The following is a 17032-nucleotide window of genomic DNA, read 5'->3' on the forward strand; positions in this document are numbered from 1 at the left end:
AGTAAGGCTGACAGAGAGCACCCCACTTCTGTGCGCATTTGGCCTTCTGGCCAGGCCAGACAAGCCTTTTAGGGTTAGTGCAGCCCTCACCTTTGACCCCCAAGATCGGAGTGACTGCCACGCTACAGAGTGCAGAGTTACAACTCAGGCCAAAGTTAAAACAAAACAAAACAACAACAACAAAAAAAACACTTCTCTACTCCCCACCCAGGGAAACCGGTTCTGGTTCTGCGGCCTGAGCCACCTTTACCCAGTAACCCCCTCCACCTCAACTTTTTTTTTTTCTTTTTTTCTTTCGCCTTCTTCTCTTGCAATGAACTGCCCTAACCACCTCTGAAGGAAGGAACTTAAGTTGTCAGGGGAGCATCGCTGGGTTGCGGTGGGTGAGTTGTCCTCCATAAGGAAACCGAATGCCAGGTTATCCGACAGGCGCCCAGGCTGGGGAAGATGGTCATCGATCAGACCTGGCAGGGAAGGGAGGAGGGAGAAAAGGAGAGAGGAGGGCAGGGGAGGGGAGAGGCTGGGCCGCGATCACCTTCACCTGCCCTGAGCCCAGCCCCCCTGTTGAACTATCCCTCGACCTCCTGCCGGGATTAAAGGGGGCGGGGGTGGAAGGGAGGGGGCACCCCCCCCCCAGTTACACAAGTGGCCTCCTTCTATAAGAGAATGAGTTCACCACCTCCCCAGAGAAGCTTCACCATCCATCCACTCGATATAACTGAGGAGACAAACCACAAGGAAAAACTTCTGTAGCCCATATTTATGGTATTAATGAATAGTTAAAAAAAGATTTACACTTCTTATGATCAATATTCTGAGTTATTTCCCTCAAAGTATATAATTACAGTGTCTTCAGAGTTTTCATCATTGTTTGAGGTGGCAAAACCATTTGTAATTTTCATTAGCCAGTAAACATGTAATTAACATTCAGCACTGTGTTTAACTTAATTCCTGTTTAAGACAAGGACAAGAAGCAGCCGAAGAGCGTTAGTTCCATTTGTCAAGTCTGACATACATCTTACCATAACAGTTTCCTAAAATAAAAGATCCGTGTTTCCCCATTATTCTTCTCTTAAAACAAAACAAAAAAATCCATTAGTTAAAACTGTATTAAAACTGCAAGAGGCAAGATAGTTTATTCTCAATTTTCTCTAGTTACTGTATTCCTGCTTCCTTTTTTCATTTGGGAGGGTGGGTGAAGGGAGGGGGTTAATTAAGCATTCATTATTTGAAGACTTGAAATTGGGAACCCCTCCCCCCAAAAGAAATAGGTTTCCTCCTCAGGAAAGTTCTAGAATGGAAACTGGAAAAGGGGGGCACGGATCTGCAGGGGAGAGGGAAAAATCACTTGGGGGAACCTGAGTTAAAAGTAGAAAAATGAGGATTCCAACGGATTCCTAGGAAAAATGTTGCCCTCCTGTTTCAAGTTCTATCTCTGATCCAGGGTGAGGGGAGCCTGTCTGCCAGGCTGCTAGGCTGCTGCTTTTTCCCCCTCCTCTCCCACCTCTGTTTTTTTCCCAACTTGCTTTAGGATTAGCCTCCATCCCTCTCGACCCCAAACAGTGGAATTTGGCTGTGCTTCGGGTCGTCTTGCTTTGCAATATCGCCTATAGTTGTTGGCGGTTTTCTGCTGCGGCTGAGCCGTTTTGCTCCAGCCTCCGACTAAACTCATTAAGTTGGGAGATTTTTTTCAATTGGACGGGTGTTTTTAAAGTCTCGTCTTTCCAGCCCCAAACAAGGTGTAACAACGCACTCTTCCTTCTAAGGAATGAGATGAGAGACAAGGATCACTCCAGACATCTCCTACCTACGGTTTGGGGTTTTTTTTCTTAAAGGCGAGGCTTGCATTCCTCAGCAGCTATGTACAAAGCTCCCTGAAACCTCGTCTCTCTAAAGTTAGTGTGCAGGGTTTTCCAAGGCTGAGAACGCCTAATACATGGGGAAGCACTTCCTTAAGGTGGAAGATCTCTCCCTTCACCTTTCCTCTTTTTCCCTGCAGGCTAGTGCCTACTTTTTATCAGTTTGCACAATCGCTTAGATAAACACCGAGGAGGAGATTCTCTTTAATTATCAAAGACACATCTTTTCAGGGGGCCAACAAAGCGTTTATTTCACCCGCCAAACTAAAGGAGAGTTATTCCAGTTTAGAAGGAAGATGCAAGCGGTTTGGGACCTTGAACAAGGCAAATATGGTTTTGGTATGTTTACTTACAGTATTTTTTTTCTCTCTCTCTCTCCTTTCTCACTTTTTTTTCCTTGTGCTGTGTGGGGCTGGGGATGACTTGGGGCTTTTCAAAATATCGGTTTGCTAACGTGTATGAAATGCCTAGGACTGTGGTTTCAGGGGTTTGGGGAGGGGGGGCCGTCAATTCAATGCATTGCCATATTTTATTACATTTGTGTGATAGGAGAGGTGGTGGAGGGGGGAAGAGGGGGAAAAATACAATTGCAAAGCTGCCAAAATATGATTAAACCGAAGCGTAAAGACTGCGGTGCCTCCCCGTCTCCTCGTCCTGTCTCCTCAAACTCATTTCCTTCGATAGAGCAAACTAAAAGCCAGTCCTATAAGCGTGTTTTTCCAAGCAACAGACGACTCGGTTTTTCTAGCAAAGGAGCTGCGAGGCTCGCACTAAGTATCAGAATTTACTGTTCGATTTGCCTCTGCGCTTTATTTTGCAACCTTGTGCAACTGACAGCCAGCCAGGCAGGGAGGGAGGAAAGCTGTGCCCGGCGCCCTCGGCCGCGGCTCGGGGAGAAGAGCGCTCGGTAAAAGCTAGGAGGAGAATCGCGACGAGAAGGGTACTCACCATCGGGCGGGGTGGTGGAGCTGGCGTGCGGATTTCAGGCAAACGTTTACCTTTTTGCTGTCTATTGCAACCGCGTCGGGCTGACTTAAGAAGCAATTCTGTGCTCTGTCCAGAACGTTCAAGGAACGGTTCCTCATTTTTAAAAAGCCAGCGAGAGAGACGACAGAGACAGAGAAAGAAAAAGAGAGGAGGGGGTGAGGGGGACGCACATAAACCCAGTTCAGGGGGGAAAAAAAAATCATCACCTCTCCGCCAGTGACTCGGGAAGCGCAGAGGTGGCGAGATCCGAGTCCGGTCCAACCAAGCCAGAGCCAATTAATTTTAAATCCGGAAGAATTATTTAGATTAAAATGTACAGAACTTTCATTCTGCTATGCCTACGTGAGCTCAAAGTCGTTTCCCTTTAAGAGCTCCTTTTCTTTTAAAGTTGAATTTTAGGCAGCGAGGACTCTTACACTAGGGGGCAGACAGATACTGTACTTGCTCCAATCTTAAGCAATTTTTTCCCTCCCAGCATATGCTCTGATTTAGCACTGTAAATTTTTCAGAGGACCCAACTCTGACAGCCCCTGGTGATTTTCAAAGTACCACAAGCCAGTGGTTAAAAATTGCATTGACTTGGAAGTTCAGAGGGACACAATGGAAGCCCCTTTCCCTATTCATGGAGCTCCAGTGTGGTGGAAGAGAAAAACACACACGGACTAGATTGAGGGAAAGGAGGAATTCAATGAATCCTGGTGGACAGAACTGGTTTCTACTGAGTTCAGAGCTAAACTCGGCATTTGCTGGGGTCTGTATTCATATTGTGATTTAATTTGTGGAGAATTACAGCCATCAGGCCACTTTCTGCAAGAAAATCATATTCCTGGGTGGGTTTACTTTTCTTTTTTTTTTCTTTTTTCACCAGAGTAAAACAAATGTTTTTCCAACTTTCTCCGGCCAAATTAAAGCTTGCCATTCCTCTCATTAAAATAAATTTACATCTACAATAAAAGACTGGGCTGGATTTTTTTTTTGAGCACGACATATTGATATTTATCTGTTAGTCTTAGAGCTGTTTATTCAAGGGAAATGAGCATCTCTGAAGAAGACATTTTAAAATATTCCCCCCCCCCACTTTTTCCCTCAGTCTGCAGTCTTTCTCTTCTTGTATGCAGAAAAATTAACTATAATTGATAGGGTCATTTATTTATTTATTTGGAATTTTAATAGCCTTCCCAGAACTGAATGAATCCTAAAATGAGAGTGAAATACCTCTGATTTCATGTCAGCCCTGTGGTCATGTGTGTAGCAGGCTTCAGTTCTGTAAGAGATGAGGAAATTCTTCATTTTAAATCTGAGGCCATCAGAGCGCATTTCAAATACCAAAAATCTCTGTACCGTGGAAGCTTTTTCTCCTCAAAAACTTTCCACTTCACTTCTGTAAAAGGTGATCTTGCTATCGAAGTGTCTGCACTCAAAAGGCGAGATTAAGATTTCCCTACATTTATTCCCATCTTCTATTAAACTGAGATGGGTATGCCCATTAGATTTCCTATTTCAACACAGCCCCGCCACATCTCTGCTGAGTTTGCCCCTAATCTACTGACATTTGTAGCATTAGGCAATCCCTTGAATCATAGGGGTTGAAATGGAAGGGGGAAAAAAAAAAACACACACACACCTTCTCTGAAATGATTTCTTTTCCATCCTCTGTCCTCTTTAAGAGAAAGTTATGTTGTGTCTCTAATCAACCTGAAATTCTCAGCCTGCTTCTCTCTCTTTGGCAATCTCATTACACACCACGTTTATGATAGTTCAGTGTCCACTATGGTTGTTGTTTTTCTTTTCTTTTTCTTTTTTTTTTTTAACTTTCAAATAATCCCAGCACCTGCAGCTTTAGTGAAATACGTGATTTCAGCGGAGATAGGGTGAGGGCTAAGAAGGCTTCAGGAATGAAGTGTAAGGGGTGGGGGGTGTTTCTCCTTCCCTAAAAACTAGCCCCTGTCTGCCTACATCTTCACTTAGTACCTTCCTTGTATTCTGTCTGTGTGTAAAGGGTATCAAGTGCAAAATGTACACCAGCACAGGTCAATTATATGTCTGGTTTATGTTTTTTTTTTTTAATCTTTCATCTCGTCAATTTTTTTGAACTATCAAGGATGCCTTCCTGTGGTCATTAATTTAGCCTTTATATGTGTTCATGTTTCCTGAAGCTCATTGTATTTTATGTCAAATATTTTAATTGTTCATAAATCTGGTTGGCGTCCCAGATTATGGTTTTTCTCGGTGCAAAAATGTGTATGATGGTGTCAAAATTTTGTTCCATAAATGTTGAACAGTCACAATTCACTAACTTCTCATAATCAAACCAAAAGTCTACTGCGTTGAAATATAGTGTATTCTGTGGGGGCAATTCTACCTGTTTGATGTTTAAAACCAAACGCTCTGGAATCCAGAGACACATCCATGTTGATGACTTTAGCACACTGAGCGGAATGGCTCAGGCTATGAAGTTGTTCTTACTGCAGTGAATCTCTTGAGATAGACCATGGCGTGTGTGTGGTTTTTGTGAGTTGTGCTTGGTATTATTCCCAATTTGGAGCAGAATCTCTGGTTGTGTTTTAATGACTATATGGATGCTTAAAAGGAACTTGAGGAACAATGAAGTTCGTACTCAACTGTTCCATGACCTAGAAGCACAGTCGCTGAAGTCTTTGTCTGTGTACATTGACAAATGTGCATCTGATACATGTGCGCTTACATGTGTGTACAGAGGGTAGGCACAGGGGAGCCTGGGAAGCTGCTTCCGCTTGTCCATCAGCGCGCAGAACGCTCTATTCACCTCTCTCCACGACTGGGTGTGTGGCAGGACGCTGGGCTGTGAGTTAGCTATAACTAATAAGAGAGGATAAAGTTGAGGAAAATTGATTTTAATTGCGTCATGACAATGAGATGAAGTCTACTTGTGCTTCTCAGCATCCGAGATGCTTTATTTGAGCAATTAAAATGTCAGGCCACATACCTGGGAAATGTTAACCCTACAAGGAAAAGATAGACGCTAAACGGCTTTTTTTCCTCAAAAAGGGAAAAAAGAAATAAGCCACGAAACCAAGCAAGTGATCAGAGTCGATTACGAGAAGGGTCTACCATCACCCAGATTTGACCAAATCTTTCGTTTGGTAAATGTCTCCAAGCTCGGTTCCCGGCACCTTCCTACCCCCCTACCCGCTACCCCTCTGCAAAGAAACCGGGGAACTTTTCTCTTTCTCTGGCATTGTGGGCACAAAGATGCGCCGGGAGTCCCGGGTGGTGCGCGAGCGACGGATTTCGTGGCATCGCCAAGTTGCGGGAGGCGAAGTCCTCGATTCCATCCAAAGCCTCTCGCGGAGCCTTTAAGAGGCGTTGTGTGTGCGCGCCGCGCTCCTCTCCCCGCTGGGGCGGAAACCTCCGGTGCGGGGTGCAGAGAGCTCGGGGGCCGCGTGCCCGGGGCCGGCCCGGGCCCATCCCCCGCCTGGCGGTGGTGGCGGCGCGGCCGCCCCCTCCCCGCCCCCCTTGGCCCCCCGCGCTCCCCGCGCCGCCGCTGCTACGCCGCTCGCGCTAGGACCGGGCTGAGCTCGCGGCCGCCATGGCGGGGCCGCCGCGCTCCGGCCAATGACGACGAGGGGGCGGCGCGCGCGCGCCTGGCCAGGCCAACCCCGGCTGCTGCCTTATAAGGCGCGCCGTCACCATGGCAACGTGCGCTAAGTTGCAGCAGTCGTGTCAAAGTTCACTATATAGAGAGCTCAGTGAGCTGATCGCGGAGAAGCCACTTCTGCCAGCCCCGGCGCCTATAAATCGCATTCCCTCCCGCGCCCCCCTTTTTAGCATATTTGATCACTTTGATTCTCTGTTCTTTTCTCTCCGCGGTGTGTGTGTGCGTGCGCGCGTGTGTGTTTTCTTCTCCTCCTCCTCCTCTCCCCGAGTTGCCTCCTTTCTCCGGGTGCCGTGCTGCCTTTTTTCCCTTCTTTCATTCTTTCTCTCCGTCTTTTTCTCCCCCCTCTGCGCACGAAGGATGTGCTTCTAGGTGGTGATCTGCCCTCCTCTCTCTCTTTTATCATTTCTCCCCCGCCGCCGGCGAGTTGACTCTTTCCCTATGTGTGTGAGGCGGCGGCGGCAGCAGCAGCAGCAGCGGCTCCGGCGGCGGCAGCAGCGGCAGCAGCAGCTTCAGCGGCGGCGGCGGCGCTAGACGCGGCGGCTCCGGGCCCGACCCGGCGGCTTCGGCGGCGGCGGCGGCGGCTCCGGCGGCGGCGGCGGCCCGGGCGGCCCGCAGGGAGCAGCGAGCGGCCTCCATCCGGCGAAAGCGGGCGGCGGCGGCCAGAGCGAGCGAGGCGCGCGCCGGGCGCCCGTGGCAGGCGGCGGCGGCGGCCCAGCGCCAGGACGACGCCGCGCAGCGCCGGACGCGGACCACTTTCATGCTGATTCCCCCGGACCCGGGCAGCGCTCCCGCCACTCCGCGGGCCGCCGGCCTCCGCCCCGGCCTGCCGGGCTTTCTGGGTGCGCCCGCGACCGGCGCCTCCGCTCTCCCAGTCGTCCTGATTTCGATGGCTTTCCTGAATGGCTGACTGTGGGCTGCCCTGGACTTGGCCCCCGGACAGTCGCCTCTCCTCCTCCTCTTCCTCCTCCTCTTCCTCCTCCTACTCTAACTCCTCGGCACACCAGCTCTGAGAGCGAGAGAGTGAACGAGAGAGGGAGGGAGAGAGTGAGAGCGAGCGAGATCTTTGGAGAGATTTTTTTTTTTTTTTTTTTTTTTTTTTTTTGCCTCCTACTTCTGTCTTGAAGCCAGACAATCGACTTGCAGCTCTCCCTCCCCTCCCTCTCTCTCCACGTTCTGCTCCCACTCTCTCTCCCCTGGCCCCTTCCCCTCCCCTCCGGGCGGAAAGCCCCCCGAAACCAACAAAGCTGAGCCGAGGGAAACAAACAAAACAAACACACCGGGCCAGACAAGCCATCGACAAAACTTTGCAAAAGCAGAAACAAAAAAGGAAAAACTAATCAACCTCAACCAACCAGCCCCCGAGCCACCCGGGGCGCCCTCCCGCGCCCTCTCGCACCCTCGCACACACAAAAGGCGGCGCGCCGGAGCCCGAGACCCGGGAGCCGCCGCCGCCCGCAGCCAGGGGAGCAGGAAGTCCGGACGCGGCCCCCATAGATATGGCAATGGTAGTCAGCACGTGGCGCGACCCCCAGGACGAGGTGCCCGGCTCGCAGGGCAGCCAGGCCTCGCAGGCGCCGCCTGTGCCCGGCCCGCCGCCCGGCGCCCCGCACACGCCACAGACGCCGGGCCAAGGGGGCCCGGCCAGCACGCCGGCCCAGACGGCGGCCGGTGGCCAGGGCGGCCCCGGCGGCCCGGGCGGCGACAAGCAGCAGCAGCAGCAACACATCGAGTGCGTGGTGTGCGGGGACAAGTCAAGCGGCAAGCACTACGGCCAGTTCACGTGCGAGGGCTGCAAGAGCTTCTTCAAGCGCAGCGTGCGGAGGAACCTGAGCTACACGTGCCGCGCCAACCGGAACTGTCCCATCGACCAGCACCACCGCAACCAGTGCCAGTACTGCCGCCTCAAAAAGTGCCTCAAAGTGGGCATGAGACGGGAAGGTATCGGCCTCTCATTTCTCCCCACCCACCCCCCTAGCCTGGGGTCCCGGGGCCCTGGGTGCGTTTGGCTAGCCTGCTCTGGGTAAGGACGCAGAAGCCCCAAGCTCTTCTCTTCGTATTGCAATTGAAAGGGGTTTTATACTAGAAACAAGTTCTGCACTGGAACCCAGACCCCCAAATCCGCATGCTTTGGCCGACTGATTTCCTCCTCTACTTTCTCTTCGGGCTGTTTCATTTTCTTTGCATTGATTCCGAGTTCATTCGAGTTCGCCTTTCTAGGAGGGATGGGGTGTTGTCTGTTGTTGTTTCAAAGCCTGGTTTACTTCTCTGCCTTTCCTCTCTCTCTCTCTCTCCCCTTGTTTTTCCTGCATGTTCAACATATGTCCCTCCTCCCCACCCCTCTCCCCAGCCCCCACCCTCTCAAAAAAAAAAAAAAAAAACAAACCTGAGATTGTACTTTTGTACAGGAGGTTCAAATTACAAATGGCAATTTTATGCACTTCGCCGTATTAACGCTGCTGCCCGGGCAGCGCTCATGTGACCCTCCGTGGATTAACATTCTGCTAAAAAAAAAAAAAAATACCTCTGTTTTCTTTTTTTCCTTTCACTTTTGAAAGGAGGAGAGCGCGCTAGGGAGCAGGGAAGGGTAGGCGAGGGGCCCTCGGCGGCTGCTTTCGCTCTGCGCGAGTTGGGTCTTTGTGATATAAAATTCGCCGAGCGCCGTGAGCCGTGCTCGGCCAATGGCGCGCACGGCGCTGGGCGCGGGCTCCGGGCTAGGGCGAGCGAACGCCGGGCTTTCTTTGTGTTTTTGCGAGAGCGACTCTCCCGGTCCGGCGTCAGATAACAGCCCGAGCCCCAGCCTCGCCAGCTCTCCCCGGCCCTCTCGGGCCCTGCCTTGGCTACGCCGGCGCCGGCCGCCTGCTCCCCGCCTCTCCCCGGCTTCCTCTCGCCTCGGCCGGCCTCTCTCTCCGCCCTCTCCCTCCGTCTCTCTTTCTTCGAGCACACTGATTAGGCTGCCGCCAGACCTCGGCTTTCCGCTCGTCTCTCACCGGGGGTTCCCCGCCGGGCTGGGGCTGCGGGGTTTGGGGGAGAGTTGTTCCGGGGTGGCCGCAGGCCGTCTGGGGTGAACCCTGGTGTCTTTCTGCAAAAGCGTCTCACCCTCCCCCCCGCCACCCAGACTCGCCCCTCCCGCTCCCTCTCCTCCAATCAATAAGAAATATCAGCTGTTTAGCAGTAAAGAAGAAAGATGCCCCCAGAACGCTACCTCCCGCCCCCAGTGCCGGGGACCCCGAGGCAAAGCGGTCAATTCTGGGTCCTCGGCGGCCCAGCCCCGAGCGGGCCTCGGAGGCAAGTGTGCCGTTTTGGCCGCCGGAGCCTGCTTGGGTGGTGGTTTGAGAGCAGCGCTGCCGGGCTCCCGGTGACTTCCAGGTCTCTGGCCCTGGCGCGCCGGGGCAGGCCTGCCGGTAGTGGCGCGTCTCGGGGGTCTGGGTCAGGTGGGGGTCGGGCCGGGAGAGCTGGGGGACGAGGCTGGTCATTAACGGCGGGGTGTCTCCTTTCCTCCCCGCAGCGGTACAGAGGGGCCGGATGCCGCCCACCCAGCCAACCCACGGGCAGTTTGCGCTCACCAACGGGGACCCTCTCAACTGCCACTCGTACCTGTCCGGATATATTTCTCTGCTGCTGCGCGCCGAGCCCTACCCCACGTCGCGCTTCGGCAGTCAGTGCATGCAGCCCAACAACATCATGGGCATTGAGAACATTTGCGAACTGGCCGCGCGGATGCTCTTCAGCGCCGTCGAGTGGGCCCGGAACATCCCCTTCTTCCCTGACCTGCAGATCACCGACCAGGTGGCCCTGCTTCGCCTCACCTGGAGCGAGCTGTTCGTGCTCAATGCAGCCCAGTGCTCCATGCCCCTCCACGTCGCCCCGCTCCTGGCCGCCGCCGGCCTACACGCCTCTCCCATGTCCGCCGACCGAGTGGTCGCCTTTATGGACCACATACGGATCTTCCAAGAGCAAGTGGAGAAGCTCAAAGCACTGCACGTCGACTCCGCCGAGTACAGCTGTCTCAAGGCCATAGTCCTGTTCACCTCAGGTAGGAAGGAGCCCTGCCCTCTCAGTCCAAGGACTTCTAGCTCAGAGTTAGGGACCAGAGAACTTGGGAGTCCCCAGCCTGGGCACAGCCTCCCCTCACCCCCACCCCCTTGAAAGGCCAAACTGTTGAGAGCAAACTTGGGAGTGGGAACTCTGTGTAGGTGCTGGGCCTCACCAGGCCTGTCCAGGGGACAAGAGGGGAAGGCTGGACTGCAGGAAGATTTGCTCCAGACATAGGCTCTCAAAATGGGCCATGTGAAAGCCTCTTGAGCCTGCCAGGCTGGGATGCATGTTCCTGCTCCCTCCCTTAGCTCCCGGCCTTCTGGGTCAGCTGGGCCTGTGCTGTCTCCCCTGCCCCATGGCTCGTTTTCTGTCACCCTGGCTGAGCCTCTAGGAGATGCCTCTGGGCACTGGAGCGGTCCTGGCATCATCTCTGCAGGGGAAAGTTTGCCCCTGCAGGGGAAAAGTTTGTCTGCTAACTCAGCAGGAGTTAGAGCTCCAGGCAAATCCAACCTGAGGGCAGCAATTTTTAAAATCATATTCTTATTAAAACAATGCAGACTGCCAGGAGAGGAGGAAGAGCTTTCAGGAAGGGGCAAGAGAAAGAAAGGGGCCATCGTAAGTGTCCAGAATGTCTGCGAGGGCTGGAAGACTCTGGCCTCCTGCTTTCTTTGCCCAGGCAAACACTTAAGGCAATTTTCAAACAACCCAAAGTGTATGCCAACTGGGGCTGGATATGAATGTTGCCAGAGATATAAAACCATCATTGACTGCATTATGAAATCTAATTAGTTTGTATGTAGTTTAACCTGTGTGAGTAATAGATCTAATATTAATTAACTCTTGAGGCCAAATGATTTTTGAAGGTGTCTGGCTTTCCACTTTGGGCCACACCTGAGCCTTTTGGCTGCCTCCAGGCTGAGTTCAGCCTACCCCAGGTGGGTGGAAATCACCCCCTCCGCCTTCTGGGTCTAAGTTGTCAGCTGATCCCTTTGTCATGCCTGAGAGGGGAGAGGGGTTCCCAATTCAGAATAACAAACATTGGGATGTTGGTAGGGCTTAGAACCTAGAAACTGCAGTTTTTACAGCTTGTAATCTGGACACTAGGAGTGCTGAGTAGTTCCTGTGGCAGACAAAAAGATCTACAATTTCTTCCTTATTGTTTGAAGGAAATCTAGGGGCCCAAGTCATTAGCTCAATCGATGGCAGGGTTCTGAGCCTGTTATACCTTACTGTTTCTCACACATCACCCCCCCACACACAGCCACCCCAAATTCTGCCTTTGAAAGTCCTGAGGTAACCAATGAAAGGGCAGTGTCTGGGTGAGGAAAAGCTGTGTGGAGAGAGGCTTGGATCTGGAGTATTTTTCTCAGGGGAACTGTCATAACTAGAACATTTGCCGGATGCAAATGTGCAGGCAGGATATTCCCATACCCCACAACCACCTTCACCCCCATCCCACAACCCTACTACATCCAGCCCAGGAGCCCAGATGATGGGGGTGTTGTTAATTTCTCAATATCATTGTTAGCTCTCAACCTTACTCTTGGTCTTTCAAGGAAAGAAATGCCTGATACTGTCTCAACAGTTTAATTTATTACTATTTGCAAAATGTAGAGGCCTGTGTGGAGAATGCAAATCGCCTCACAAAGAGATAAAGGTCCCTCTTATCTGATTCATAGGGAGACACACAGTGTACCAGTGCAGAGGGAGGGAGTCCTGTGCAAACAGATCTTTTAATTCCTGACCACAGACACCTATGCATTCTTTACGTGCGGAGTCCTAGATGCACACAGGAGGAAATTGCATATGTGTTCTGGTTCTTGGGGTGGAGGTAGTGGCGGCTGTTTTCAGATGTCTGTTTTAAGGATTCACAATATGCATGTGTTCGCCCCAGTCTTGTCTAGGGAGCCCAAAAAGGTCAGGTCACAACCTGCACCGCCTTCACTGAGAAGCCTCTCATTTCAAAGGCACTTACTGTATTTTTCACATATCCGAAAGAGAAAAGTGTTTTCCTGAAGATAACAGGGGAGGGGTTTCTTCTTGGACGGACCTGGGTTTTATAAACAAATAAATAAATAAATAAAGGGGGTAAGAGAAAAAGGGAGAGAGAAGAAAAGGGGAAAAAGAAACAGCTCAAATGAACAGAGAGATCACAGTTTGCATGGCTGCCCTTCAATAGGGCTATACTGACAAGATCAGTTTTAAAGGGCCACTTAAATCAGTTTCAAAGACTGGAGAAAAATGAGTCGCCCTCTTTGGGGAGAATCTGAGGCTGGGTCGTGGACGCCATTACTAGAGGCTGGGCCAGGTTGTTGCCCCCCCCCCCAACTATATAATTATAAGCCAAACTATTATTTACAGACGAGGAGGGGGAGGAGCCCTGGCAGTTTTGGTTTCATCTGTTTGTCTGTCTGTTTACTGACTTGAGCCAGATTTCACCCAATGCACTTTGCTTGGGGCCTCCCAGGGACCCAGCCTGAGGACTGGGACAGTGAAAGCCTGCAGTGCACTGAGCTTGTGTTTGACTTTAAAGCAAATACCCCAGGATCATCTCCTGCTCTCTCCACCACCACCACCCCGCTCCCCTTCGCCCAGGTTTTTAGCACAGAGGCATTTGCTCCAACTCCGGTCGGGGCAGTTTGACAGCCCTGTACACACACCTCATGTGACCCTTTTCAGACCTCTTAATCTGATGACTGAATTCTTCTCCTTCCCCTGCTTCTTCTTCTTCTTCTTCTTCTTCTTTTAACTTTCTTCCAGATGCCTGTGGTCTCTCTGATGTAGCCCATGTGGAAAGCTTGCAGGAAAAGTCCCAGTGTGCTTTGGAAGAATACGTTAGGAGCCAGTACCCCAATCAACCAACGCGATTTGGAAAGCTTTTGCTTCGCCTCCCTTCCCTCCGCACGGTCTCCTCCTCAGTCATAGAGCAATTGTTTTTCGTCCGTTTGGTAGGTAAAACCCCCATCGAAACCCTCATCCGGGATATGTTACTGTCCGGCAGCAGTTTTAACTGGCCGTATATGGCGATTCAATAAATAATAAATCAAAATAAGAAGGGGCAGTGAAACAGAGAGAAAGAAAAGGCAAAAGACTGGTTTGTTTGCTTAAATTCCTTCTGTTAAGAAAGGATATAAAAGGATGTTACAAGTTTGCTAAAAGAAGAGAGGGGAAGAATTTAATGGACTGTGAATTTCAAAAAAAAAAGACTGTCAAATGAACTTTTACAGAATGCATTAAAAAAAAAAACTCCTGTGTCGGTCAGAGCAACTTGCTACTTATCATTTTTGTATAAAAAGGAAATTAGTCTTTTTCTTTTTTTGGTAAATTTTTGAAAAATATTGCTAAAAGTGCATTTAAGGAGATTGGGAGAAAATTAGCAGAATGGAGACAGTAAGTCTTTTTTTTTTTTCCAAATTATTAATTGTCCTGTGTCTATGTACCTCTAGCTGTTCTTTTTTGTACTTTTCTGGTTCCAAACCAGTTTATTCTGTGGTTCTATAATAAGTTTTGATATAATCTTGGCTTCTTAAAAACTGTGTATCCTTAAAATATATGTTCTGCAAGAATTAAAACTGAATCCATGAAAATATCATAGGAAGACATAAAACTTTAAAAGGCAACTCAGAGATGATGGAAACGCACTTAGAAGTGGTGACCAAAAATTTTAGGCGAAGTTGAGCACTCTTAATTTGAGAACTGGAGGAACCACATACACTTAACTTCCCCACCCTGCCCCCCCCCAAAAAGACACCATGACAAACCTAGCTTTTTAAAAATATTTTAAGAAAGAGAATGAACTGTGGAATTTATTGGCAGCCAAGGAATGTGTCCAAGACACATGCTGAGGTTTTGAATAAAAAGTGAACTTTTGTAATTTGAATTGGGTCCCGCTTAGTTCTTGAATTGTTACGAAAATCCTATATCTGTTTGTATATTTGCAAACCCTTTGTATTATAATTGTTGATATTTTCCCTTTTTAAAAAATACCATTGAAATCAGCATGACAAAATAACACTGTTGGCACTTATAGGTAACGTGATTGATTCAGTATCTTAGAGTTTACAGTTTGTGTTTTAAAAAAAACTGAAGGTTTTTTTTTTAAGTGCAACATTTCTGTATACTGTAAAAGTTATAATAACTGAACTGTTTGGTCGAGTCTTTGTGTGTTATATTCCAAGGAAAATTGAAAGTATTCAGAAATTAAAATATTATTTGATATCTGAAATCTGTTTGGCTGTCCCCACTCACTGTCTTTCTCATCGAGAAGAGCCCCTGTGAGCTCTCGCTGAGCCGGGCCCGGGGGTCCATTTGTTTACTGCCCTCAGTCAGTTTGTTCAAAGGTGGACTAGTGTATTTGCCTGTTTAATTTGGGTGTGTGTGGGGGGGAGAAGCTGAAGTTAATGGTTTATCTATGGTTTAGGAAGTGCCATACTGATATAGTAAACCACCCCCATTCACTTAATCCTCCTTTTAATTAAAAATGGATTTTCCAGGAAAAAAAGGCCCTTATATTTGTCACACTTAAGTGCCTGCTTAGGGAAGGTATTGTGGAAAGTATTAGAAATCTTGAGATCAGTATCTATTTTATGATCAGAAAAAAATACTGTTTTGTACATTTCTGACAGTTAAGCAGAAGACCGTTCTAGCAAGCTAATCACAGCATTGTAAATAGAGGCAGTTGTTTGCAGTGAGTTTTTCCTTAAGTAGGTTTGATTTTTAAAAATACTTTGTGGTTCTCATCTAGCTTGGTTGTTGAGAGGATTTCAAATCCAGTGATGTAGCTTAGAGTGCTGAAGGGTCTGTTTTTTAGTGTATATATGATAACTTGCCGTTGGCCTGCCTTTCCCCTCCCCCCTTTACGTTCATTCTGTGAGAGCATGACCACAGGTCAAGGGAGTCTTTTCCACTGGAGTTATGTACATAAAAACACATCGACATTTTGACATTTCGGATTGTGTAGATACAATCTGTACTGCTCTTGGGATCCTTTGTCCTTAGAAGCCAAATTAAGAAAAAGAAGAGAAAGAAAGAAGGAAGGAAACTTTACAGAGTATGCTGATTTGGAAGTAGTAACTATTTTGTTTTGGAGTCCCCCCCCCCCTTTCTCTTTTCCTGGTTTGAAGGAAGCTCAGTGTGTGGGAGCTTCCAATTTTGCTCTTATTGAGGCTTTCCAGCATCCCCTCCCCACCATACTTCACTATGTTGTAGTTTAATTTTAAGAGCGGGTGGGTAGGGGCGATGGAAGAAAAGGGATCATTTTGTAAAGTGTTATTAAACTTTGATAACTCAGTTCCAGTCAATACATGCAGACCAGAAAAATCTGTCTGATTTGTGCATTTGAGCAGAGTCCTCCATCTGACCCCCAGCTTCTTTCTGTAGATATATACATACATAAATACAAGTATGTTCTTAGGGCAGAATATCGCTGACCTTTAGCTCGAGGTTTGTCGGTTGTTGTTTATTTTCTCCTCTTGCAAGTGCTATCCATGTGAGTGTGTGAAGTTTCTCTAATAAGTAAAACACAGGCCCCTTTCCTTGTTTGTTTTGTGTTAGTTTATTGTAAACAGCCATTTGTTGTAAATTATTATTGGCATTAAATTATAATTTATGATTTTCAAAGCAAAAGACAGTCCCTGTTTTATTATGGTTTAAGCATGTGTTCTAGTCATTGGAAATCTCTCTCTCACTCTCTGAGTTTCAGCAATGAGCTTGGGGTCTGCAAGGCAGAAAAACAGGACCCAAAATTTTTCAAACGGTTAAAACAAAACCCCTTGTATATGTTTAGAGTGGCTGGAGGAGGATCTGTTTAGAGTCTTGAGTTTGGTTTAAGTTTATTGCATTTAAAGAAAGTTTTTCTTTTCACGCTGAGTTAGAACAAAAGATCTTTGCTGCAACTGAACTGGACAAAAGACCAGGGCTGGGACCCAGCGAGTGCGTTCTGTGTGAAATTGACGAGATCTTTAAAAAAGCTGCTAAACATGGCGACTCTTTCCCTTTAAGTGTCTCTTTTTCCTTGCTGGGTTTTTTTTTTTTTTCTCCTTTTTTTTTTTTTTTTCTCTCTCCATCTGATCTGAGCTCGCTTTATTTCTTTTCCCAACCCGCTCCCCCTCCCTCCTCTTGGCGCTCGGGGGTGTGAGAGAACCCAGTTAGACGCGAAATGCAACAATAGTCCGAGGAGAGAGAGAGAGAGGCGATCGCTGCTTCTCGCCACTTTCAAACAAACCTGGGGGAAGACTGAGCTGGGGCGGGGGGGTGGCAGGGGAGGGTGGGGGGAGGTTGGGAATGTAGCCCGTTCGCTCGGCTCGCGGTCGCCCTGCCTCGGCCTTTCAGCATTAGTCCTCTCCGGGCCGCGAGGGGCTGGGGCTCAAAGTTAGCGGGCGACGTCCGGGGCTGGTTCCGCGGAGACCGCTGCGTTTGCATCCGGCCGGCCCGCAGGGACGGGGGCCTGGAGTTGGCAGCAGCCGCGGAAAAGTGCCTGCCCCCTCCCAGCCCCCGCCCCCCACTTACGTGCGGC

At 49.3% G+C, this 17032-nt stretch overlaps 1 protein-coding gene across 4 annotated transcripts; it reads left to right on the plus strand.

Moving 5' to 3' along the window:
* The first annotated feature begins 1357 nt into the window (after positions 1-1357).
* Positions 1358-16143, plus strand: NR2F2 (nuclear receptor subfamily 2 group F member 2). 4 transcript variants are annotated; one of them, XM_045070727.1, is made up of 4 exons: positions 1358-2198; positions 6840-8421; positions 9989-10516; positions 13279-16143. In XM_045070727.1, exons 2-4 carry the CDS (start codon positions 7980-7982, stop codon positions 13551-13553), a joined length of 1245 nt encoding a protein of 414 aa, XP_044926662.1. In that variant the 5' UTR covers positions 1358-2198; positions 6840-7979; the 3' UTR covers positions 13554-16143. The 4 variants fall into 4 exon arrangements, with proteins under 4 accessions (XP_044926662.1, XP_004759860.1, XP_004759858.1 ...); XM_004759803.3 differs by lacking the exon at positions 6840-8421 and having other exon boundaries at positions 1376-2198; XM_004759801.2 differs by lacking the exon at positions 1358-2198 and having other exon boundaries at positions 6472-8421.
* The last annotated feature ends 889 nt before the right edge of the window (positions 16144-17032 follow it).

The sequence above is a fragment of the Mustela putorius genome, unplaced genomic scaffold (genome assembly GCF_011764305.1).
Source record: "Mustela putorius furo isolate JIRA1106 unplaced genomic scaffold, ASM1176430v1.1 tig00003972_pilon_pilon_pilon, whole genome shotgun sequence".
Classification (NCBI taxonomy): domain Eukaryota; kingdom Metazoa; phylum Chordata; class Mammalia; order Carnivora; family Mustelidae; genus Mustela; species Mustela putorius.